Genomic DNA, 26670 nt, shown 5'->3' on the forward strand with positions numbered 1-26670 from the left:
GACTACTGAAACAAAACACAACACAACACAAAGGCTTAGGAGTGAACCTGGGAAAGAAAGTGACTCAGAGGTCATCACTCTCTAGCAATATTTGTATCATAATGCCCAGCATCATAAAATATCTGATTCAACAGAAGTGTACCATCATTTGGGGATGGAAGTAGCAGAGTGCATCTCTGGACTCATATCAAAAAATATATATTTTGTTCTGTGCCTCTAATATATTAAAATGTAAGACATATTTAAATGCTTTTTTCATAGTCCCTAAATGTTTCTGCATGACTGGTACAATCTTCTCTTCCAGCTTTATTTACAGGGGCTACAGCTCATATGAAACTGGTTTTGCTTAATGGACCAGAACCAAGTATGCAAATTGCTCATCAGAACTTTGGCTCTATGTTCACTTAAATGTGAAATACTAGGACAGAAAATGACCAAAGTAGTGCTGGTCTGGTAGCTCTTTAGACAGTAATGTTAGAAGACAAGGATACTGCTAAATTGAATAATTTTATATTCCTCTATATAATAAAAGATGCACCTTACCATAATACCTTAATGAACATAGGATATAAATTTATTCTAATGACACTGATATCAGCACTTCAACTGTCAAAGTCATATAACCCAGAGTCAAAAAAGGAATACATGATTCCACATGTGCTATGAGGAAAGATGAATATATTAATAAAAAGTATCAGTTCTTATAGGTTGTACCAAGAATTATCAAATAAGCATCTGGGAGTCATAGAGTAAAGGGGAAAAATAAGTGATGGAGCTCAAGTTAGCAGAAATACAAATGGGACCCAACCTAGTCTCAGGAGAGAAAACCTGGGGGAGAGGGGAGGAGGAGCAAAGGGGGGTGAGGAGAAACAGAAAGACAGGGAAGAACTTCCTGCTCCCAACTGATTCACATCAAAGCAAGAGGATTTCCAGGATCTAGAAAGCGTCAAATATAGACACCGACCTTCAGCAATTGCCAAGATGACCTACAGTAGTACCTACCCTCAGGCTAGTCTCCCAGGAATTAAAAGGAAAACACCTTCACCTAAGCGAGTGGTTCTCAACCTTCCTAATGGCGCGACCCTTTAATACAGTTCCTCATGTTGTGACCCAACCATAAAATTATTTTCGTTGCTACTTCATAACTGTAATTTTGCTACTGTTATGAATTGTAATGTAAATATCTGATATGCAGGATGTATTTTCATTGTTACAAATTGAACATAACTAAAGCATAGTGATTAATCACAAAAACAATATGTAATTATATATGTGTTTTCCAATGGTCTTAGGCGACCCCTGTGAATGGGTTGTTCAACCCCCAAAGGGGTCGTGACCCACAGGTTGAGAACCACTGACCTAAGCACTCTATTATCTCCAGAAGCTTATCCTCAAAGAGGCAGAAGGTGACCTTCATCAGTGATAGGAACACAAAAGAAATACCAGGGAGAAAATCTAGCTCTACCTGGTCAAGCCAGGGAAGCGTCCCTTCACAAGAGGCAGCATTTGAGCAGGACTTAAAAAGACCAGTGGAAATTTGCAAAATGAATATAAATCTACTTTTGGGCAAAAAAAAAAAAAAAAAAAGCAGTTCTCTATCAGTCATTACGTATATAAGAAGGGGTAGCAGTGGAAGATGAGGCCAGAGAACACACTGCATTAGAAACATATTCTTAAAAAGAAAAAAAGTGGACCCTGGCTAGCCCTTCCAGAGCCAGCTTTATGAGTAGCCCTGAGGTGGTTTCTAAATTACAAGGCGATTGTCAAAACACTGTTCCCTTAAAATTCCTTTAACAGGGATGATGTACACAAACAGATTTAATAGGATTAAAAATATTGATTTATGCCAAGCATTTTAAAGCAGGCCAAATCAACTCAACCAATATATACATAAAAATGGAAGGTACCCAATTTCTCTTATTTTAATGAGAATGAACATACTGGATGCCAGAAGTGAGGTAAAGAGGTCTCACAGAATTGAGAAATGGGAATAAAAATAGAAACATAAAACAACTTTCTTCAAAATAAACTTGCTAACTTAGATTGAGCTTAACTTCAAAAAATCAGTTTAAAAAAAGGCTTACAGAGACCTAGGTACACAGTGTATGAGGGAAAAGGACGCACAACCAAACTATTGAAGCAAGCTTCTTTACAGCAGATCGCTCCATTTAAAACTTAAATCTGATGGCAACACTATTGTTACATTAGAGCAGTCTAATTAATGAGGCAAGTCATAATCCTATTAAAAAGCTTTATTTGGGTACAGTGTTTTTGTTTAAAGAAAAAAAACATATAGAGGTGAGCAAAGTAGATTCGAATAATCAAATACTACATACAATAAGTTCAGCTATTAAGAAGCAGGAATAGAGCAAGTTCATTCTAGGGACTTGTAGCTTGAAGAACCACATCTCATGCCTTCATCAGAAACAGGCTGCGCTGGGCACCCTGAACTCTAAATTCTGGCCATAACGAGAGGCCACAGTTATGTCCCCAGCTGCTCACCTACCCCCTCAACACAGAAGGGCGCTGACAGATATCCATCAATTAATTACAAACAGAACAGAAGGGAAAACTGATATTATAAAACTAAAGACCTTGCTTATAATTCATTTCATGAACTGTGACAGATGTCTCCCTTTTACTGTAAAACCTGCTTGATTGGTCCAATATTTTATGACTTAAGCCTCATCCAAAGGGAACCAGAGTATGTTGCCTATACCCTGGTGTGATCTTACGGTTGGTTACCAGAGAACTGAAAAAGGAAGAAATCAAGCAAGGAAAATAATTCCTTATTAGAGGAAAAAAAGGGTCACACTGAAGACAAACACCTGTCATTAACATTAACATAATTTGATAATGGAGTCATAACCTAATGAACATGGTCACCGCTGTTCTGCGAGTCCTGTGGAAGAGACAGGGAAAGGCTGTGAATTAAAGTTAAAAAATGAGGATACACTGAGAAGCCCAACTCCTAGAAACCTGGTCAGTCCATGTAACCTTAGCCCAGGTAAATGAATATCTGTAAGGATTCATATTTCTTTTTTTGTTTTTCAACTTTACGTAACTTTGTGATCTCTCCCACTATCTTTGAGGACCTGGGTAAGCCTGGTGACCCCAAGCTGAGAAAAACTGACCTACAACAAGAAATAAGCAGAGCTATTCAAACATAAACATCCCTATTTTTTCCACTTATCACATATTTCAGGGTGAGAAAGACATTTACTGGAAGTGAAAGCTTTCTGTTAAAAAAAAAATAGGTAAGAAATCTAAGGACAATATCCATTCACAAATACCGATGATCATACCAAGAAAACCACTGAGGCTTCATGAAATATTAAAGAGAAAATACACTTAAAAACTTTCATAATTTTAATCTCCCTTGAATCCCATTTAAACTAAATTTCAAAACATGTCAATTAAGCATTGTAGGAAGAAACTAAAATAAAATAAACCTTCAAGTAGTCTTTTTCCTGAAACAGATCCCAGGAAATACCTACTCAACAGTGTCGCTGGCATAGGTTCAAGGTAAATCATCGGTTGTAAATATGAGAGACATGCTGCGCAGTAGCCTTCACAATTTTCTGTGTTTTGGTTTAACAGCCCAGCTTTTACCCGCTGTCTGCTCTTCACAGTCTTCACGTCCATGAAACAGAAGGTACAAAAAAAAATTGCACGTCTGAGCTAGAGGGACCGGCACGGCAGCCTCCAGCCTTCACTTACTTGCTGAAATCCCAAACCACAAAGCCATCACATACTTTTTCTAGGCCTCTCTTGGAAGAAATGAAAGAAATACCTTTGCTGAGGAGAGGAGCAACACAAACATAACATCACAGCTTCTGTTATGAGAATAACAAAAATTCTATTCCACTTTTCCTTAGTATTTATTAACAGATCTGCTTTTTATAATGATGAAGCCAAGAATTATCCTAGATGTCTATATGAAAGCACTTAACATTTCCTTCTCTCCATGTATACATAGGGTGTCCCAAAAAAATGTATACACATTTTAACAGTCGATAACTCACTTGATTTTCACTCCTTTTCAGGTTTAACTGATTTGAAATAATGGGTGAAGCCACACTAAGCTTTGAACAAAGAAAATTTATCTTAAAGTGCCACTAGACATTTTTTTTATGGAGATACATAAAAGATAAAGTTTATAGTACAAAACTGGCAACAGTTGAGAGTTAATGTTGTAAAAGTTAAATAAAAAAAGTCAATAAAGCCAGTTTCTTACATGAAACCTCACAGAAGTATTAATTATGTGAAACTATTTTATTTTTAACTATATTTTTCAGCATCCCTACAGAATCTAATATACTAGTAACATGTCTTCATTTTTTATTTTGCAAAATGGATCACTGCAGATAACATTATTGGAAGCTGGGAAGAATGAGATTTGTGGATGCTTTTTGCTGTCACTGTGCCAAAAATATTTGTTTATACTTGAATAAATAGTTGTTGAGAACTCAGGATTAACATCCACACAGTAGTGCTGAAATACATTGAATGAAACTACTTTGTAATTCTACTTTTGGGGGTCCCATGGTAAGAAATCACATCCTATATAATAAAGATGTAATATGCAAATGGTCGTTACACCATGAAGGGTAACGACCTGATCACAGATCAGCAGGAGGGCGGGGCAGCAAGCTACAAGTGGTGGTGGAGAGCTACAGGAGGTGGCAGGGCAGCAAGCTATGGGGGGTGGGAGGGGTGGAGAGCTACTGGAGGGCAGCAGCAAGCTACTGGCGAGCTGCTGGCGCACAGATTCGTGTGCAGGGCTACTAGTATATAAATAAGTTAACAGAGAAGCAATAAGGGACTTTCTGACAAATCACATTATGAATCCACTTTTTGTTATTAAACAATATTTAGGTTCCAGAATATTTGACAGTCAATTTTAATCAATCCCAAATACAGTAAGAAAACAAAGAAATATACACACTAATTAAGATTACCTTTGCTCCAAAGATGACGAAAACTTTTGTCCAAAGGCTGATTCAATATCACAAGGCAGTATTTCAAATTTCCTATGGAAAAAAAAAGAGAAGTAAAATAAATAAATAAACTGAGTCTCTTTTGCCTTCATTTGCATCTGGAATCATACTCTACTAGTCCAGATTTTCTATCTGCATAGAGCTAAATTTCAGCCACAGCTAATTTCTGATACTCTTATTTTTTATCATATCTTAATTTTAAAATACACCATTAACTGTATCTAGCATACAGTTAATACACCATTAACTGTATCTAGCATATTCAATATGTCCATCACATTACTATATTTATCATAAGTTTATTGTAAAAAGGAATTACAAAAACAATTTATTATAAAAACAACCGGGTAAGCGTCTTCTCTGGCAGTTTACCAGTGTCCAGTAAACTTGTAGATTTTTAATAAACAAATCTTCACAAAATGGCTAATTGGAAAATATTTTCTACACATATTAAAGATAGTACAAATTCTGTCAAAGCATAATCATACAGGAAAATGACAGCAATGATCACTTGTACTTCCTTAACAAGCTCCAAACACAATCTAGCCAGCACTGACAAGAACTTAGTGGAAGGAGGGAGGGAAAAGGGAGAGAGGAAAGGAAGGATGAACTTGAGATTATATCAATTATCACAAATGATAAATGTACCCTTAAGTATATATAGTAATGGATCTCAACCTCACTGCGTATCAGTCATTGATTTTTTTTTTTTAAAGCCAATCTGCTTCCCTAGAAATTCTGATCAATGTTCCAAAATTAAGCCTGTCCATCATAAGTTTTTAAGTAAAAGCATCATTAAGAGAGTCTAATGGGTAACCAAGTTGAGAACCTGACATGACATCTCAAACTATTTACTAATAATTGTGGAAATAGCAACATTATTTTAAAAATACTGTTCAACCTTATCTTGACCTTTTAAATTGCTATTTTTGTGAAAAATATGTATAGCCAAAATTATTTGTAACTTTTTTTATAAATAAACAAATGATTTACTTTTTACTTTTTACTGATAGAGACTTAAAAAAAAAAGATTAAAGATCAGTACTCTATGTGAAAATACACTGAAGTGAAGCACAATTTACAATATAAAAAGTTAGACTGAAATCCATTAGCAATTTATCAAGGGTTTATGATCTCTGTTTAAAAAAATATGGGAACTCAAATAAAATCAATATTAGCCAAAACCATGCCAGTCATTATATATAAAATACCTATTTTGTTAGAGGACCAAAAACCATTATGAAGAACCTCTCATCCCTGAAAGTACTTCAATTAAGTAATGAAAACTCTAGGGCATGGATTTCATTTTCATATTGCACAACTTCTATGTTTATGAGGATATTTCTAAGTGTGCACTAGGAAATCAAAACTATCAAGTCAATTCATTCTTTGATGAAATAAACTGCATGTGGACAAAGCAAAACTATTAAAAAGCTCTGAACATATTTCATACCAAAGTCTATTAAATAATTGAATTACCAATAGACTACGAATTGGTAAGTCATATAAGAAATTGCTTCTGAGAAAGTAAACATAACATAAACAAGTATTTCTCTGCAAAAATCTCTCTTCCCACCCCCATCCCCACCACCTAAAGCAGCGGTTCTCAACCTATGGGTCGCGACCCCTTTTGGGGTCAAATGACCCTTTCACAGGGGTCGCCTAAGACCATCGGAAAACACATATATAATTACATATTGTTTTTGTGATTAATCACTATGCTTTAACTATGTTCAATTTGTAACAATGAAAATACATCCTGCATATCAGATATTTACATTACGATTCATAACAGTAGCAAAATTACAGTTATGAAGTAGCAACGAAAATAATTTTATGGTTGGGGGTCACCACAACATGAGGAACTGTATTAAAGGGTCGCGGAATTAGGAAGGTTGAGAACCACTATAATTATATATATATTTTCCGATGGTCTTAGGTGACCCCTGTGAAAGGGTCATTCGACCCCCAAAGGGGTCGCAACCCACAGGTTGAGAACAGCTGACCTAGAGTAACTATTTTCTATATCCCCGTGGCTCCCCCTTCCATTGGCAGTGTCCCAGTTTAGATGAGAAATTAGATGCTCACTTTATTCCTCATCATATTCAGATCCCATCTCTCCGTTTCAATCTTCAGCAAAATTCACTTCAATAAGGTTTTCATCCCACCACTTCTAGGAAATAACTACTGTCAGGGTCATCAAAGACCTCCTGTTGTACAATTCAATGGCTATACCTCAATTCTCATCTTGGCTCACACTTCTCAGTACCATAACAGAGCAGATCACTTTTGCACCCTTCCTTCTTGAATCATGTTCTTCCCTTGACTTCTTCATATGACTGCCTGCTCTTTCTCAGTCTTTTCTACTCACTTCTCATCTGAGCAGAAAGCCCTCAATAAATATTTGTTGAATAAATGCACCAACTTCTATAGCAGGAGTGCTCTAGGATCTATTCTTCGGCCTTTTCTATATCAATCTATACTGACTCCCAAATAATGCCCTCTAGACTCATGGCTTTAAATACCATCTATAATAATGGCTTCCATATTCATGTCTCCAACCTGGGGCTTTTTTCCTAAACTCCAGAACTGTATGTTTAGTTGTTTATTCAACAATTCCACGTGGATATGTAACAGACATCTCAAACTTAGCGTGCCCAAAATGAAACTCCTGGGTATCCTTCCTCTAATTAAACCTTCTCCTTCCAGTTTTGGCAATCTGGTACCAACTTCACCACTAATAACCTATTCACCTGAACATTTTCCATCTCTAGATTTTACCATGAAGCCCTCTAATCGCCTCACTTCCACACTCACCTTCCCTAAACTCTGTTCTCCACTCAGTAGTCAAATGGATCTTGTTAAAATATAGTTAGACCATGGCATTTCTCTGTTCAAAGCCCTCCACAGTTTTTCCTTATCAGTAAAAGCCAAAAATTTCTAACAAATCACTTACAAGGCCCTACAGGATCGCATTTCTTTCTCTCTCTCTCTCTCTCTCTCTCTCTCTCTCTCTCTCTCTCTCTCTCTCTCTCTCTCTCTCACACTCACACACACACACACACACACACACACACACACACCCACACCCTGACACACTGGCTTCCTTGTTGGGCTCCTCAAATATAGCAAGAACAATTCCACCTTTAACATTTCTACTATAGATAACCACGTAATCAGTGAGCACATTACTTTCTCTCTCAACTTAAACCCTCAGGTATCTGCTCAAAGTTGATTGTCATACAGCTTCCTTGACCAACCTATCTTTAATAGTAATGCCTCCTCCCCATGACAGTACTTACTCTTGACTCAATTTGTTTTTTCTAGTGACCTATCATCAATTTGTTCACTCATCCTTTTTTCTAATGCCCGACTACCTAAAGGAAAACATAAGCTCCTGGGTCAAGTGCCTATAGCAATGCCACATACTAGTAAGCAGTCAATAAGTATTTGTTGAGCAGTTCTTCTAATTCTGACTTTATGTCCATTTATAATAAATTAACTCCAGCTCCTCACTTCAATAATCAAGTGACTCCTTCCAAATTTTATAGGGACAAACAGTTCCATACCCAACACAATTCCTCACAGAATGAAAACACAATGGCCCTTTCTAGATCCCGGAGCCCTCAGGATCTCTTAAATGAATATTATACACAATGTTCCAGCAAGGCTACTAGAAAGACAACAGCAAAAACAATAATCTTGCCTTAAAACAATTAAATGCTATTTTGATCATTATAATTCAAGAAAAATCTAAAAAAAAATGGAGATGGCCCACAGAAGTCCAACTATATAATCAGTGTGGAAAATTTTTCTTTGAGAATAGATTAGACCTTTTCAAGCTACATGGATGTCTACCTATTTAAAAAGAAACAAAATCCATGTTAATATAACATTGAGCCTCGAAACCTGGGCACATATCTAGTTATTGAAATTCAACCACTGCAGTTGAAGTGTAAATAGATTTTGAAAGGTTACGTCAATTTCCACCTAAAAGCATTACTTCTGATGATGCAATGGTAATGGGTCTGTCCAAGTTTGGTAATCCTAACATTATATAAACTATGCCACTGAAAACAAATTTCCCCAATAAATTCTCACAGGCATCCACATATGCTAGAAATATATGCTAGTTCAGAAAAAAAGAGCATTTTATATTTTACAATGTTATAGGGGGAGGTTAAATCTAACAAAGTTTTGAGTCTTCCTTGACATAAAAAGAGAAGACTGTACCAAGATCTATTTTCTTTACCCTTGCAAAGGTTAGCCATATTTTTGTTCCCAATAAACACATTCTCACTAAAACCCAAATGAAGGAATTAAGTTCTTCATCTCAGCACACTGACACCTCAAAGCTGCTCCGTCAGCTGTCTGGGCTCAGGTGACCTGGGCCACAATAAACTGTTTCCTGTCAGTCAGAAAAATCAATCCCTGCCTAGCAAATGGTAGATGTAATGTCATAACCCTAAGGGTTCATCATAAAGGACTAAAGAATTATAGGCCATCACATCGGTTTTGACGTGTTGACAGCTGGGCCCACAATAATACTCACACTTGAAAAGCGGGTTTAAAATATTTTCTGAAGGCAGAATATATCAAGGTTTGGCAAGTGCTACTGAAATGAACAGAAGCCCTCCCTTTCATCCTTAAGCTACTCCTGCAACCTCAACCCACTTCTGACTACCCAGAAAAGTGCAGAATCCCTTTCACTGCCCAGCAACAAGAGGGCCAAAGGTTCAGCATGCCAGCACACACTCCCCTTCTAATAATACCTTCTCTAGACTTCCTACTGGGCTTTGGGTGAGTATGGTGAGAAGTTAATTTGGGGATGGGTTGGTTTTGAAGGTTTAGGGGAGGGGTGGGCAAACTTTTTGACTCGAGGGCCACAATGGGTTCTTAAACTGGACCGGAGGGCCGGAACAAAAGCATGGATGGAGTGTTTGTGTGAACTAATATAAATTCAAAGTAAACTTCATTACATAAAAGGGTACGGTCTTTTTTTTTTTTTAGTTTTATTCATTTCAAACGGGCCAGATCCGGCCCGTGGGCCGTAGTTTGCCCAGGGCTGGTTTAGGGCTTCACACTTAACAACTCTATGAATGAATAATAACAATACAGATACCCTCTTTTTTCTTTTTAAAAATTCCTTAAGCAGGATTTTGATTCAAGAGTCATACCAATATTTGTAATCAAAATAAGCCCAAATTAAGCTAAACTGAGACATATTCAAAGCACAGACTGATGTTCTCTGAGACCTACAGTTTGTAGGGAGAAAACAACTGCCATTTATTTGGAATTACAGTTTACTTAATTACCACTGCCTTCTTCAACTGACACTGATTAGACAGCAAGCTCCCATTGGATCAAAGGACTTCTGAACAAAAAAGAAAATACAGAGATTTAAATTTAAAATAACTGTGGACTATGAATTTTGTTCACACACAAACACACACACACACACAGACACGAATCTATCATGTCAAAAATCAAACCCACACTGGAGGAAATCTTACTAAGCTCAGGGTAGGTGAACACTTTTATCTTGGGCACTGTGGGCTTTTAGAGAATTCAAGAGTAACTCGTGCCACCAGTAGGCAGAGCTTTGGCACCAGGCCACGAGGAAGCACCTGACACACAGCACCATACTGGCCCTCTGTGGTCCAGATCCAGGTGAATTAACAGAACAGGCCTCTCTACTATTGCTTTTCTTTTTCCTTTTTCATAAAATAATATAAACACAAAATAGTCTGTAAGCAAAGATATCCAAAGGTTTTGTTTTTAATAGAAAAATAATGGGAATAACACATTAGCATAGGGTTATACTATGACCCACACAGTAGAACAGTTCTATATGACCTAATATGGAAACATCTTCAATATAAAAATAAGTGGAAAAAAGCAAGGTGCAAACTAATGGGTATATTACAAAGCTATGTGAATAAAAAAATTTAAAAAGTATATGCATATATTTTTACAAATACCAAGAATATCTATCAAAAAGGAAAATTTTTAGCTGGAACACTAAGGCGTCGCCTTCCCCTGATTGCCAGGCTGCCTACCACCCATGAGGGTTCCTGGACTGTGAAAGGGGACAAGCCTGGCTGAGGGACCCCTCCTCCAGTGCATGAATTTTCATGCACCGGGCCTCTAGTATATTATAAATGTGTTAGCCTGTGCTTATATTACTTTAAAAAAGTAAAATAAAAGTTTAATGAAAAGAAAATAACCGTTCTCTAGTAATGTGTCCCAAACAAAAAGATGATGGCCATTAATCTTTAAATGCCACATTAGAATACAACAAAGATTTAGTAAAATAATAGGTTATTTGGGTTTCTGAGTAAAAATTAAAATCAGATAATTTTTGAAACACTATGTAGCATTCTTTCCTATCAAAGTCATCAAGTAACTTAGGGTAATTAAATGAGTGGAAAGTGATTTTTAAGACCAGGGAAAGGGACTGACAACAACAGGATTCTCAGGACAGCTAAGGAGATGCAACTCTCTAAAGAACAAAATGTGGGGTTTTCCTCTACTGAAATATGTTGGAAAGAACACCATAGCTTAGGGCAGGGGTCCTCAAACTATGGCCCGCGGGCCACATGCAAATACAAATATTGTATTTGTTCCCGTTTTGTTTTTTTACTTCAAAATAAGATGTGTGCAGTGTGCATAGGAATTTGTTCATAGTTTTTTTAAAACTATAGTCTGGCCCTCCAATGGTCTGAGGGACAGTGACCTGGCCCCCTGTTTAAAAAGTTTGAGGACCCCTGACTTAGGGTAATATTTTATAAATCAGTGTTACACTTAAGAATTCATTCATGTCCCAATTCCTAATTCTATTAGTATTTTCACACTTTCCTCACATAGAACATTATCTTCATCAAGTAGAGACCAAGTGCACAAAAATTTGTGCACTCTGGGGGGTCCCTCAGCCTGGCCTGTGACCTCTTGCAGTCTGGGACCCCTCAGGAGATGTCCACCTGCTGGCTTAGGCCTGCTCCCCGGGGGATAGGGCCTAAGCTGGCAGTCAGGCATCCCTCTACTAGCCCAGGAGCCCTTGAGGGATGTCCACTTGCCAGCAGGAAGCAGGCCTAAGTTGCGTCGGACATCCTTAGCGCTGCTGAGGAGGCAGGAGAGGCTCCTGCCACCACCACTGTGCTGGCAGCCGTCAGCCTGGCTTATGGCTGGGCAGAACTCCCTCTGTGGGAGCACACTGACCACCAGGGGGCAGCTCCTGCATTGAGTGTCTGCCCCTGGTGGTCAGTGTGTGTCATAGTGACCAGTCATTCCCAGTCTTTCTGCTGTTAGGGTCAATTTGCATATTACCCTTTTATTATATAGGATAGGATAGAGGCCTGGTGCATGGGTGGGGGCCAGCTGGTTGGCCCTGAAGGGTGTCCCGGATCAGGGTGGGGGTCCTGCTGGGGTGCCTGGCCAGCCTGGGTGAGGGGCTGATGGCTGTTTTCAGGCTGGCCACACCCCCTTTAGGGTGGGGATCCCCACTGGGGTGCCTGGCTAGCCTGGGTGAGGGGGTGAGGGTCGTTTACAGGCTGATCACGCCCCCGGGCGACCCAAGCCTGCAAAGGCCTCTCCTTTTTTTCTTTTTTTTTCTGGGATTTATTTACCTTCTATAATTGAAATTTTGTAGCCTTGAGCAGAGCCCAGGGCTAGCCAGGGCAGGCAGGAAGCTTGGCTTCCTCCATCGCCAGGGGCAACCCAAGCCTCCTGCTTGCTCCAGCTCCGTGGCTGCCACAATCTTAGTTGGGTTATTTTGCATACTCGCTCTTGATTGGCTGATGGGTGTGGCTTGAGCATAGCAGAGGGACAATTAATTTGCATGTTTCTCTTTTATTATATAGGATAGCCACCAGACATGAACACAGAGAATGCTGAAACATGATAAAGCCAATTACCTTAGAGAATGAGAAGGAAGAGGGGAAAGGGAGAAGGGGAAAGGGAGAGGGGAAATCAATAACTTTTTTTGTATTTTCCTTTGCAAATCAATTTAAATGGTTAAATCAAGTCTGTACTACATTTGAAAGTGTTTTTAAAAGGAGGCTAGAAAGGAATTTGTGAGCAAATTCATTAGTCATTCTCACCTATAAACCAGAGTATTTAACTCTTTTTGCTAATAATAGTTATACGCTCATTTAAAAGTTTATACACTTTAGCCATGTAGGAAAAAAAATAAGTTACTCATCCCTTTTTAGCTCCAATATTTAGCCCAGGACCTGGCACAAGTGATTTATGAAATAACTGTTTCTAACCTGAACTTTAAAAACATTCATTGTGCTTTTTCCTGCATCACTAAAACAGTTACCCCTAAAACTAAACATACACACATGCACAGAAGCTCAGAACCCTCTAAATTATGGTTAAGTTTCTTCCAAAATAATTTTCAAGACTTTCAATGTCTTACAAAGTTGCTTCCAATGTCACCATACCTTGTATGAACAGAAACACAACTTTAGAACATTTTTTATGTAAGAAACAAACCATAACTTGAGGGTATGTAGTGAAAGGACTATAACCAAACAAGGCCTACAGGGACTGTCAAGGAGATAGTAAGACCAACTCTCAATGAATTTATGTCTTAGAACCAGCTGAAGACCAATTCAATCCAACATGGTGATTCATTTGACCTTGTGGTAACCCCAGCTTCATTCACACTCACTAGAGGCCTGGTGCACAAAATTCATGCACAGAGGAGGGGGGTTGGTGTCCCTCAGCCCAGCCTGCACCCTCCCAATCTAGGATCCCTCTCACAATCCAGGACTGCTGGCTCCCAACTGCTTGCCTGCCTGATTTCCCCCATTTGCTTCTGCCTTCAGGCCTGATCACCTCCTAATCCAGTGGTTCTCAACCCTGGCTGCACATTAGAATCACCTGGGAATCTTTTTAAAATCCTGATTTCTGGGCCTCATCCTCCAGAAATTCTGTTTCTTTGTTATGGGGTGGGGCCACAACATTAGTAACAAAGAAATAGAATTTCTGGAGGACAAGGCCCATAAATCAGGATTTTAAAAAGATTCCCAGGTGATTCTAATGTGCAGCCAAGGTTGAGAACCACTGCCCTAACCACTCCCCTGCCAGCCTGATTGATGCCTAACTGCTCCCCTGCCAGCCAGATTGCCCCTAACTGCCCTCTCCTGCCAGCCTGGTCACCCCCAATTGCCCTCCCCTACTGGCCCCGTCACCCCCAAATGCCCTAACAGCCTGATTGCCCCTAACTGCCCTCCCCTGCTAGTCTGGTCGCCCCTAACTGCTCTCCCCTACAGGCCTGGTCCCCCCCAACTGCCCTTTCCTGCAGCCCTGGTCCCCCCAACTGCCCTCCCCTGCAGCCCTGGTCCCCCCCCAACTGCCCTCTCCTGCAGGCCATCTTGTGTCCACATGGGGCGGCCATCTTTGTGTTGAAGTGATGGTCAATTTGCATATTACTCTTTTATTAGATAGGACTGTAATACATTAGCATACTAAGCAACATATCCCATGGCCCCATGTATGAGCACAACAAGGCCTAGGCAGTTTGTCTCAGTGGATAGAATCCCTGGTTCGATTTGGGTCAATGCACAGACCTCGGTGCAGGCTAGATGCCCAGCCCTGGTCAGGGTGCGTTTGGGAGGCAATCAATGGATGCGTCACTCTCACATTGATGTTTCTCTATCTCTCCCCCGCCCTTCCACTGTTTCTAAATATCAATGGAAAAATATCCTCCGGTGAGGATAAATAATACAACATGGTCAAGGGGACTCTTCTAAGAAGTCTCCAGCCCTTTCTAGTCACCACCCATTTCCCAGAAAAGTCCTCACTATTCCTCCTCCTTATTGAATGCCCTATTCCTCCATTGAATGAGCCTCAATAAAATAATTAAATCCCACTAAGGAGGGTCAGTTCTGTCTGTGGAACAGACCCCCTTTGTCTCACTGCTTCACTAATAAATTCTCTTTCACGTTAAACTCAACGCTGACTCACTTCAATTTCTTTCCTGAGCAAAGCCAAGAAACCACTGTGTGTCTCCGACCTCTGAGTCCCCAGACCCCTGGAACACCTGCATCACAACAAGCTCAATGTACTGTCACTAACTTAATGCATACAGTCCATTTCTTAATCAGCTACAAATTGAATTTTATTTCTATAGCATTCATTATAAAGTCAGACGTTTATTCTCAAGAGTGGCAAGAAACACTCCAAAGACTTACTGGCCAGTTAATAATCAATAAAGCTTATAATTGAGTTGAAAATGCTTGGAAGGTTTTCATCTGAACTATGCCCCACCACCCAAACACATACCTGGAGATGATATGGGGATGGAGGGAGCACAGGAGAAAACACAGTGACTCTTTCCCTCCCTTTCCCTATCAGAACCCATATGAAATGGTTTTAATCTCCTGGGCACATGTCCACAAATCTGATTAAAACTTCACCTCCATCTATACCTTTAAAGGAAGCATATCAGAATGTAAGAGTACCAATAGCATTATAGGGTGATAAACATTAGCAAATTTACACTGTGAACCACTGGCCCAAGGAGCTAAGGGTGGTAGGGGAAGCCCTGATTTCTAGCCTTTGCCAATTTCCATGCTGCCACTACCCCACCATGGACAATTTCCTTTCCTTCTGTTTTTAAAAAAATGTTTAAATTTTTATTGTTGAAAGAATTGAAATAGGAATTTTAGGAGGATATAGGCAGGCTTAGGAAATTTTTAGAACTGGGGGGTCCATGGAAAAAAACACAGGACTACAGAGTTGCAAAAGGGCACATTTCCGTAACACAAGGGAGCCAGGCGTAGTTACATTTCCATAAGACAAGGGACACTGGGAGAAGTTACATTTCTATAAGACAAGGAAGCAGCAACAGTTACATTTCCATAACACAAGGGAGAGGCAGCAGTTACATTTACATACGACAAGGAAACTGGGAGTAGTCAAAAGGTCTATATTTACAAAATAAAGAAGGAGGAAGAAAGCCCAGAAGGAATAGGAGAACAATGAGGGAAGAGGGCATCACCTGTCCCATGTGATGTTTGACCTCTGAACTCAGGAGTTACTATAGTAACCAATTCAAAAGGGAATACTGACCAATCAGAAGGGGTATCAGGACACAGGAACTGCAGCCTTTATAAACTGTGGAAACAGGAAGTCAGCGGGACTCTTTCCCCCTCCCTAGTGGGAGTCTGTGCTGTGAGACTCTTTCTCCTTCCCCACGTGGGAGTCTGTACTTGTTCTTCAATAAAATTTCCATCTTTCCTATACCACCTTCTGTCCATGGATTCATCTTTTGACTCCGTGGGACAAAGAGCCCAGGAACCATCCTGCCCAGGGGAACACCATGTGTTCCAGTCCAAAAATCCCGTTTCAGTATTACAGATGTCCGCTTTATTTGTGTTGGTTCTTTTTCTCCCATTAACTCCCCTATCCTGCACTTGCCCCTCCCAAGCCTTCATCACACTATTGTCTGTGTCCATGAGCTACGCATATATGCATATAAGTTTCCCCGGTTAATCTCAACTCCCCAACCCCAGACCCCCACCTTAAAAAATATTTTTACTGATATTTTAGAGAGAGAGAAAAGGAGAGGGAAAGCTAACAAGAGAGATAAACATCGATGTGAGAGCAAAGCTTCTATCAGCTGCCTCCTGCAGGTTCCTTCTTGGGGATTGTGCCCAAAACCCAGACATTTGCCTTGACCAGGAATCAAACTATCAACCTTTCTGTGCACAGGACGATGCTCCAACCAAATGAGCCACACTGGCTAGGTCACCAAGGCCAATTTCAAGCTAATAAATGGCTCTCAAATTTCCTGATTACTTAGCATTCACTGGAGAATTTCTTTAGCAACCACTGCTTTTGAAAAAGAATAAAGCTTTGGATTCCTATATTTCTGATAACTTTAATAGAGAAAATATACTTCTTTAGATCTGGACTGAATATAAGTAAAATTTTAATAATCATGTTTATCCTAAAATTCTAGTATAATAAAGAAGTTATTATCCAGGGAACAATGGTGAGTATCACACAAGATTCATTCTAGCAGTTGTGAAGGGTACAAATGCCCCAGGTAGAAAAGGTAAAGCACTCCAAACCGAGAAAACACCATATACAAAAAGGGTCAGACATGCTAAAAAAAAGTGTCCAATATTGTGAATGAAGGAAAAGGGGTGTTATTAAACTATTTAAACAAGGAGACCATTAGATTCCAGGTAGCTGTAATGTCTTGGTAGCCCAGGTAAGCAAACCATTCCTAAGCCATTGTCAATTGAGGGTACAGCTTACCTCTAAGGAGAGAAACTTAACAACCAATCACAAACTGCCAAATAGAGTAGCTGCCTAAGCTATAACCAATCAAATAATTTTCTTGAATGGCTTCAGAGTCTGCCCTAAAAAAGCCTCTTTCCCACTCTTCTCCCAGGAACACCCCTAACTAGTGTTGGTTTGGCACTGCCTGATTCAAGATGTTTCTTCAAATCAACTCTTGAAATTTTTAATGTGCCTGTTTATTTTTTTAACAAATAAAAAATTAGAAAAAGTTAGCGAGTTGGCACAGAGTAAAATATATTTTAGACTGTTTTGTGCTTTTTGTTTGTTTGTTAAATCTCACCCAAGGATATATTTCCATTGGTTTTTAGAGAACGTAAAAGGGAAGGGGAGAGACAAAGGGAAATAAACATTGATGTGAGAGAAACAACATTTGTTGCCTTCCGCATGCACCCCCTGCAACCTGCAACCAAGGTATGAACGTGCCCTTGACAGGAATCAAGCCCGCGACCCTTCAGTCCCGAAGCTCTATTCACTGAGCAAAACCAGCTAGGGCTATTTTAGACCATTTTGAGCAATGATCACTAGCTTAGCCTCACCTGCGCCTATTAATTTCAGCCGGAGATTCTAAAGAATTGAATAACTGATTTTACTTTTTAATCTTTATTCTGATATGGCTATTAGCTTTAGAGCAATGTCAAGGTGCTTCAGATGGCTGTAAGGTTGTGAATGTCTTCTTTAAACTTGACACACAAAAATTAAAATGAAATCGTGCTTAACATTTTTTTTTAATTAACTCATGTTCTTCAGCATTATGACTTCAGCAGGTAGGACTTCTAAAATTACAGATTTCTCAAAAAAGGTAAAAAGAATTTGTGAATAGGATTGTAAATGAAATCTAAAGAAGACAGGTTAACTCTGCCCCTGAATGTAAAGGCCAAAGAATTCATGTAATTATCATCTGAATAATAAGTGCCAACACAGCAAGCTGTCCTCTGAAACTCTTGGCAGTCCCTTCCTTTGAGCACTGATGAAGCCAAAGCCAATAAGGTAGGGATGAGTGAGATCGTTAGAACTCTCATTTCCCCAGGTACTGTTAGCCCCAAAAGAATAAGAAGGTGCTATTCTTTTATTATACTGCAAGTTACACCACTACATAAACTGTTATACAATAACTTCATATACAGTAAGGTCACATTTACTGAATGCTCACTACATATCAAGTACTGACATTTTCCCCCTTTAGGGAAGAAGCTTGGAGAGGACGGGCATTTTCATCTAGATGCTCAGTACGTATACATTGAATACAAGAATAAAAAATAAAGCACAGTTAGAAACTGAAGTATTATATAGGCACTATTTCACTTAATCCCTATAAATAATGGGGGAAAGCCTATTACTTTTTCCTTTTTGCCAAAGAAAACATAAAAGCTTGAGAAGCAAAGTAATTTATCAAATGGCAGAACAAAGCCAGACTTTCACATCAAAGCCCCTCTAGGCAGCCCCCTCCATACCTAAAGTTGATTCCTACTTATTATTACACTTCATACAAATCCAGAGCCTGAGGCCTGGAGTTTGATTTAGGAAAAAACTCAGCAAAATGGACAATTCTCATTAACCCATAAAAAACTACTGTGTTTCCAGCAGAGTAACAGGCTGCCCATGTGCCTTGGAGGAAACAATTATGCAGCAGTAAAAAACAAGAATCTCTTACCCATTGAGACAGCATGGAGGGACCTGGAGAATATCAGGCTAAGTGAAATGTCAGTCACAGAAAGTCAAGTATCACATGTCTCATTCATATGTGGAATTTAGTTAACAAAATAAACCGATGAACGGAGTGAATCCAAAGACATGGAAGCATGGAACAGAGTGGGGAATCTCTGAGGGAAGGCGGGGAGGGTGGGTGGGTGGGAGGTAATCAACCAAAGACCTTGTATACATATATGCATAACCCATGGATACAGACAATAGAGTGGTGCAGGCCTTGGCAGGAAGGGGAGCTGGGGCCAGCTAAAGGGGATCAATGGGGGGAGAGGGGGGGGTAAGGGACATATGTGATACTTTCAATAATAAGGATTAAAAAACAACAACAGAGAATAGATGGAAACATTCTAGAAACCTCAGGATAAAAGGCAATTTTGGTGCAGATTTCAGCATTTAAAAGTCTATGTTTATCTTCAATTTTCCTAATTACTAATGTAAGTAAAATTTCCCTTCCATACTATTATTTTTTCTTTTATCAACCTTTAAAATATTTCCCAAGTTATATATAATGAATATTATTTTTATTTTTTAATGTAATAATTTTTAACGTAAAAATTTATTTCATAAAATGTAAGCCAGAGCCTTACCAGAAAGGGTCAAAGAATGGTTTTTCACACAACTGGGTCAGGACTGCCACCTAACTGACAGTGATTGCAAGGTGCCATCTCAATTTTAGGAAGGTTAAAATGTGGCAGAAAAATGTGTCTAAGAATCCATGGAAAAGAAAGTGAGAAAGCATATGAGAGTAAAACCTCATGAATGGACGTATCTTATGCTCTTTTCAAAGAGGTTCACACAAAATGGAGCACAAAGTAGCAGCTCAATAAATATCAATAAATATAAACTGAAAATACATAGAGCATTACTGATTTGCTGTGAAATTGTGTATGTTGATTAATCCCTTAAAAAAAACTAACCTAAAATAATTAAGAAATTAAGGAATTATTTTCAATTGGAAGGTATATTAATTTTTCTTTTAGATAAAGGGCCAGATAAACTGAAAAAATGGGTTATTTCTAAACCCCTGGTGTGTTAACATTTCAAAAAAAGACTGCATATATAAATTTAAACAAAATTGAAAGAATGCATGGGAGATAAAGATTACTTCACACACAGATACAAGGGGCATCTACAAATGATGAAAGTTTTCCAAGAAAACAAAAAATAATTTTACTTTGTATAGACTACAAAATCACACACTCACTGTAGGCAAATGTAACTACTGTGGTTTTTCATACAACTGGGTCACAACTGCCACCTAGCTGACAGTGATTGCAAGGGGACATCTCAATTTTAGGAAGGTTAAAATGTGACAGAAAAATGTGTCTAAGAATCCAATCCCATAGCCCTGTCCAATATGTCCTTCATGAACCGGAAAACTCAAGGCACTCCCATAATTCTGTCCAGTATGGCCCTGATGAACCTTGTGTTTTTACTGACCCTTGGGGCAATGCCACTGGCCTGGCTTAGGTTGGCCTCACCCTGCTGCTTGGAGTATTATGGATAGTGACCTTGGTTAAATTTTGTATGAGACAAATTGAACAGATTTGCTCTGAGTGTCGGCTGATATGATTAACCAGAGTGGCTGGGTAGAGGGGGGTATACATGTGAATATCCATGACAAGCCAAGACAGTATAGAAACAAGATTTAATTGTTGGGAGACAATTCCCCACACGTCTATGTTTCTGCAAGTGAGGTATGAACTGGTTTTTCCAGTCTGACCTTCCAGACTGGAATGGTTTGGAAGACAGGCAGTGTGGCCTCTGGAGCAGTGCTGGCATGCTTGTTTTACAGTGTAGTAAAGGTCGTAGCTCCTTCCAGGGCACTCACCTCCCATTATAAAATCTTGAGGTTGATAGCTGTGGGTTTCTCTCTGTAATGCAACCCATGGCACCAACAGGTGCCATCTGACCCCCTTTTCACATTGTCCTTTGGGAAATGAGATCCAGGAAACTAGCACAAAAGTGCTAACCTCTACTGCTATGAGTAACAAAGTATCCTTCATCTCTGACCTAGGAGTCTCCTGTCTCTTACCACTATCCATGAAACTGAACAGCTGACTCATTAGCTCGCAGTGGAGTGAAATCTGAGGTAGTTCACAGGTCTTGCCTTTCATAGCATCAAAAACAAATTATCATAATTTTAGGTACAAGAATGAACTACCTACCACCATTTTTGAAGCCCTTAAAAATGTTTTTAAAATGTTAATTAACAATGAATGCAACAAATCCCCCTCCGCTCAGCCTTTCCCCCACCCACAAGAATCAAGTTTATAAGCACTCAATTTGATTAACTATATCATGTGCTTTGAACTTTATAAATTCTCAGTATTTTACTTTTAGCTGTAAAATTAACAAGAGTTAAAGTCACAGGGCTGAAGCACACTAGAGAACTGACTATAAAAGACTCACTTCAAAAATTTTTAGGAATTAATAAAAGTACTGCTTGGTATCTAAAATTATCTCTTGGGAAATTGTAGTTGTTTTCATATGCATTTTTCTCAGAATTTACAACTCTATGCTATAAATAATATATCAGCAGAGGATAAATACTATAGAAGTCACATTTCTGAAATATGTAAGAATACCCGGTTTATAGAAACAGTAAATATGTCAGAAGAATGCATATTCAGGCTTATGGATAGCAAACATATGTCTATGTCAGTAAGACTGATGAAAGTGATAGCTATTTCCTTTCCTTCCATAAGACAATATTAACTATCCCATAAAGCACAAGACACTTTTGTTCACATCATAAACTACCAAGTCAAAGTACATGCACATAAGAATAGCCATGGAATGTCTCTGTAAATGCCAGTTATCATCGCCATAAATTTCTAACAGCTCATTATAAACCAAACTCAGGAACAAGACTCAAAATTACATTATTTTAAAGACAAGTTATCATTCATGATTGATAACTCCATATACTGCTGAGGTAAGGGGCTACTATACAGTAATAACTTTTGTACTCTAAGAAAAATGTTCACATTCTTTGTGGGTTTTTTTCAGTAAAAGGCAACAAAAACACTACTAAAGTAAATCCTAGATGTCTTATCATTTCATTTGTAAATAGTTCAGCATGTATCTCTAAAAGACAAGAGTTATTTTATATAAAGACATAACTACAATATCATTATCACATCCCCAAGAAATGAACAACTGCTTAAAGCAATTATTCAATGTGTTCAAATATTCTCTTGTTCAAAATCTTTTTATATGTTTCATTGAAATGAGAATTCAAACAAGGTCCACATATATAGCTGTTATATCTCTTATAATCCAGGTTTCCTTTCCAATTCTTTTTATTGCTTTCCTTGCAATTTAATTTTTGAAGAAATTAGGTTATTTATCCACACTGAATTTTGCTGATTGTATCTAATGGTATCAGTTGGTATATTCCTAAATTTCTTGTAAGTTGACAGTTTCAGACCGTTACCCATTTTTTGCCTCCCAGCTCTACCCTTCCTCGCCTGCTCTGTGGTGATGGAGCTGAATGTGCTCTTTACTTCTCCCTTGCCAGAGGGCCCAATGCTAGGTGCCGGGGTCCAACCCCAGCAGGTCCAGGGGTCCCCAAAGGTTTGGACGGAGTTGGCAAAGAAGGAATGACAACGGAGACAGCGTTCAGTTGATCAGCAGCCTAGCCAGGATCTCTAGCCAGGATCTTCAGCCAAGTTCTGGTCTGGATCTCCAGCGAAGTTCTGCTTAGGATCTCCTGCCAGGTTCTGTGTCCATGTTCTCTTGCTAGGTTCTCCAGGTTCTCCAGCCAGGTTCTGTAGCCATGTTCCCTCGCTAGGTTCTCCAGCCAGGTTCTGTCCAGGTTCTCCAGCCAGGTTCAGTCACCAGGTTCTAGTCAGGTTCTCTTGCCAATTTCTGTAGTCAGGTTCAGTCCAGGATCTTTTGTCATGTTCTCTCCAGCGAAGTTCTTCTGTCTCTAGGTTCTGTGTAGGTTCTGTCTTCCTAGTTCTGTGTTCTAAGTTCTGTCTTCTTAGTTCTGTGTCTCTTCTTCTAAGTTCTGTCTCTTGCTGTCTTGTTACATCTGTATTTATACCAGTTGATTCAATCCTATCAATCTCTATTACAAAGGTTAGGGCGTTTCTTATCTCCATTCCAGGGAGTAAAGATTATGTAGCTTAAGCATGATTGTTCGTAGTTAAAGTGATTAATTACCCGCCTGGCACTTAGTTGAGGGGTTTTATTCCCTCCCTAACTTCAGGGGAAAATCCCTACCTGGGGAAACAACCTTTCTCAGAGAGGTGACCTTGGTTAAAACACATAGTGCCAAGAAGGTGAGCAAACATTTTAAGAACAGTAGGCCATATATGCCAGGTCCTTTGAAACAGCAAGGATGGACCGGCTCCCGGCAGCTAGGTTTGGTAAGTAGGACACTGAAGAAGGGGTTTCTTTATGATGTACTCTTCTCATTGGACTCCAGGGTAGTATATGTGGTTCTTTTCAGTCCTCTGAAAGGCCAGCATCACCTGCCCAAGGACAACTTCCCTTGGGATAGTCCTCTGGGTTCCTTCAAAGATAAGTGACCTCCATGGGGCACTTCACTGTATCAGCTTCCCCCAGCATTACCTCAAACAGATGGTTTCGTAGCAAAGGATCAGCGGCTGCCACTTCCCTTTAGATGGCTTTCCCTAAAGGTGATGGTGTTAAGAGGTGGGGCCTTTGGAAGGTGCTTAGGTCATGAGGGCAGATGAGATTAGGCTATCCTACGGAGCTCACTTGCCCCATCCCTTCCATCACATGAGAACACAGTGGGAAATCACCAGCTATGACTCAGGAAGGTGACCATGCTGGCATCATGACCTAGATTCCCAGCCTGCAGAACTGTGAGAAATATATTTCTGTGTATAAGCTACCCAGTCTGTGGTATTTTGTTATAGCAGCTCAATCCTGCCTGTCCAATGAGAAGTCAGAGCATCAAGCACTATAGAATAAGAAGTTAAATTGGAGCACTCTGGTTTCATGGATGAAAAAGGGGGAGATGGTGGTTCTTATAAATCTAAAATTTTATACTATTTCTACCCCACACATCAAAGGCAGAAAGCTGGCCTTTATTTCCTTTCTACCTTTCCTATAGCACCCTACACAGGACTTTTCACTCAAGATATGATCAATAATACCTTTTAACTAAAATAGCGAAGAAGCAGGCCCAATAATCCATGGCTCCACCACTTTCATAAAATATTTATTTCTGCCAAAACCGGTTTGGCTCAGTGGATAGAGCATCGGCCTGCGGACTGAAGGGTCCCAGGTTCGATTCCGGTCAAGGGCATGTACCTGGGTTGCGGGCATATCCCCAGTAGGAGATGTGCAGGAGGCAGCTGATCGATGTTTCTCTCTCATCGATGTTTCTAACTCTCTATCTCTCTCCCTTCCTCTCTGTAAAAAATCAATAAAATATATTTAAAAATATATATATTTATTTCTTTGAGATCCCATGTTATGGCCCCATGGTTCACTGAACCACAATTACAATGAACTATTTTACATAAATGTCTCATTTTTAACAAGATCTCTCCTATTCTCAGTAAAACAGTGTGTTCATTTTGTGTACACTGGTTTTAATGTTCTAATACTTCTGAATTTTTTCTAGGGTGTTGGCATATCCTATCTAATAATAGACATGGTAATTAAGCGTACCTCTGACACTCTTCCCATTGGCTAATCAGGGCGATATGCAAATTAACTGCTAACCAAGATGGTGGCCGGCAGCCAGGCAGCTGAAGCGAACAGGAGGCTTGCTTGCTCCAGTGACGGAGGAAGCCAAGGTTCCCCACCTGCCGCTGCTGGGCTCTGAGCTTGCACTCTAAGAAACAATGTTGCAATTATAGAAGCTAAACAAACCCCATGCTTTCAGCCAGCTGGCCGAACTGGAGTTGCAACAGTGTTTCAATTAGAGAAGCCAAACAAACCAGATACCTGCTTTCAGCAGCCGAGGTCTGAGCTGGAGCCAAGCCTCAGAGCTAAAGCCGGCTCTCAGTTCCAGTGACAGCCATAGAAGGTAAATAAATCCCAGAATAAAAAGAAAAAAGAAATAAAGGAGAGGTTGGGAGCTTCAGTCACCAGCCAGCCTGATAACGGCCCTCAGCCCCTCACCCAGACTGCCCAGGCACCCAGTGGGGACCCCCACACTGAAGGGGGTGTGACCAGCTGCAGACAGCCATCATCCCCTCATCCAGGCTGGCCAGGCACCCAAGTGGGACCCCTACCCTGATGCAGGACACCCTTCAGGATAAACCAGCTGGCCCCCACCCATGCACCAGGCCTCTATCCTATATAATAAAAGGGTAATACGCCTCCCAGCACTGGGATCAGCGGAGCCGGGAGGCCTCACACCCTGGCATCAGCGGAGCCGCAAGGCCTCCTGGCCCCTGGAGCAGCGTGACAGGGGGCAGCACCCAAACCTCCTGATCACCCTGTGTGTGACAGGGGGTGGGGCCACAACCTCCCTATCCACCCTGCTCTGTTCGTGACAGGGGAAGGCGCCCCAACCCCCTGATTGGCCCTGCTCTGTGTGTGACAGGGTGTGGCGTCCCAACCCACCCCCCCCCCCATGGGCCCTGCTCTGTGTGTGACGGGGTGGAGCCCAATCTCCCCATTGGCCCTGCCCTGAGTGTGATAGGGGGCAGTGCCCCAACACCTCTATCGGCCCTACTCTGTGCACGACGGGGGAACTCCCCAACCCCCTGATAGGCCCTGCTCTGTGTGTGACAGGGTGCGGCGCCCAAACCCCACCATGGGCCCTGCTCTGTGTGTGACGGGGTGGAGTCGCAACCTCCCCATCGACCCTGCCTTGAGTGTCACAGGGGGCAGCGCCCCAACCCCCCAATCGGCCCTACCCTGAGCGTGACTGGGGGTGGCATCGCAACCTCCCGATCCACCCTGCTCTGTGCATGACAGGGGGCAGCGCCCCAACTCCCCAATCGGCCCTGCTCTGAGCCCTACCAGGGGCCGCACCTAGGGATTGGGCCTGCCTTCTGCCACCCGGGAGCAGGCCTAAGCCAGCAGGTCGTTATCTCCCGAGGGGTCCCAGACTGCGAGAGGGCACAAGTGGGGCTGAGGGACATCCCGCCCGCCCCCCCCCCGCCCCCCCCCCCGCCAGTGCACACAAATTTTTGTGCACTGGGCCTCTAGTCATTAAATAAACATCCAAAAAAATTTATAGGTATACTTCCTCAGAATACCTATAAATTGTTTGAATTTTTATAAACTAATAAATTCTCCAATTTAGAAGAAGTTTCTACTTTAAGATAAATATATAGAGATTGTAAATTGAGTGACTTTTTGTGGTTGTTTGTTTTTTTGTTTGTTTTTGGCCACATCTCAAAAGCAAGAAATAGTTCATGAGGTGTTTGAACAATGATACAGAGAATTATATTCATGTTTCAAGTCTACTGTGTTCAGCCAGGTCTTTGTGCTGAGCTATTTTGATAGCAGATCTACATCTGTGTGTTACTAGAACCTCTCCTGCACATGCAAGGAAGACACCTTTACTAGAGGCTACAAGTCAACTCAGAATCAAAGTTACTATTACAGCAGGTTGGGTCTAGGCCTACCTTACTAAAGAGAAAAACTAAAATTATACTTGAGCTTTTCATTTTTATATGTTGCAGATAAACTGGAGGAACTTACAGGA

At 40.4% G+C, this 26670-nt stretch overlaps 1 protein-coding gene across 1 annotated transcript in view; it reads right to left on the minus strand.

The window, feature by feature from the left end:
- TPK1 (thiamin pyrophosphokinase 1) overlaps positions 1-26670 on the minus strand; it is a 286110-nt gene that overhangs the window by 219027 nt on the left and 40413 nt on the right. The window contains exon 2 of the mRNA XM_081102719.1: positions 4962-5033. Coding sequence (XP_080958845.1) covers positions 4962-5033 — 72 coding nt within the window. The remainder of the gene's footprint in view (positions 1-4961; positions 5034-26670) is intronic.

This window comes from Myotis nattereri, assembly GCF_964212035.1.
Source record: "Myotis nattereri genome assembly, chromosome: 11".
NCBI classification, from domain to species: domain Eukaryota; kingdom Metazoa; phylum Chordata; class Mammalia; order Chiroptera; family Vespertilionidae; genus Myotis; species Myotis nattereri.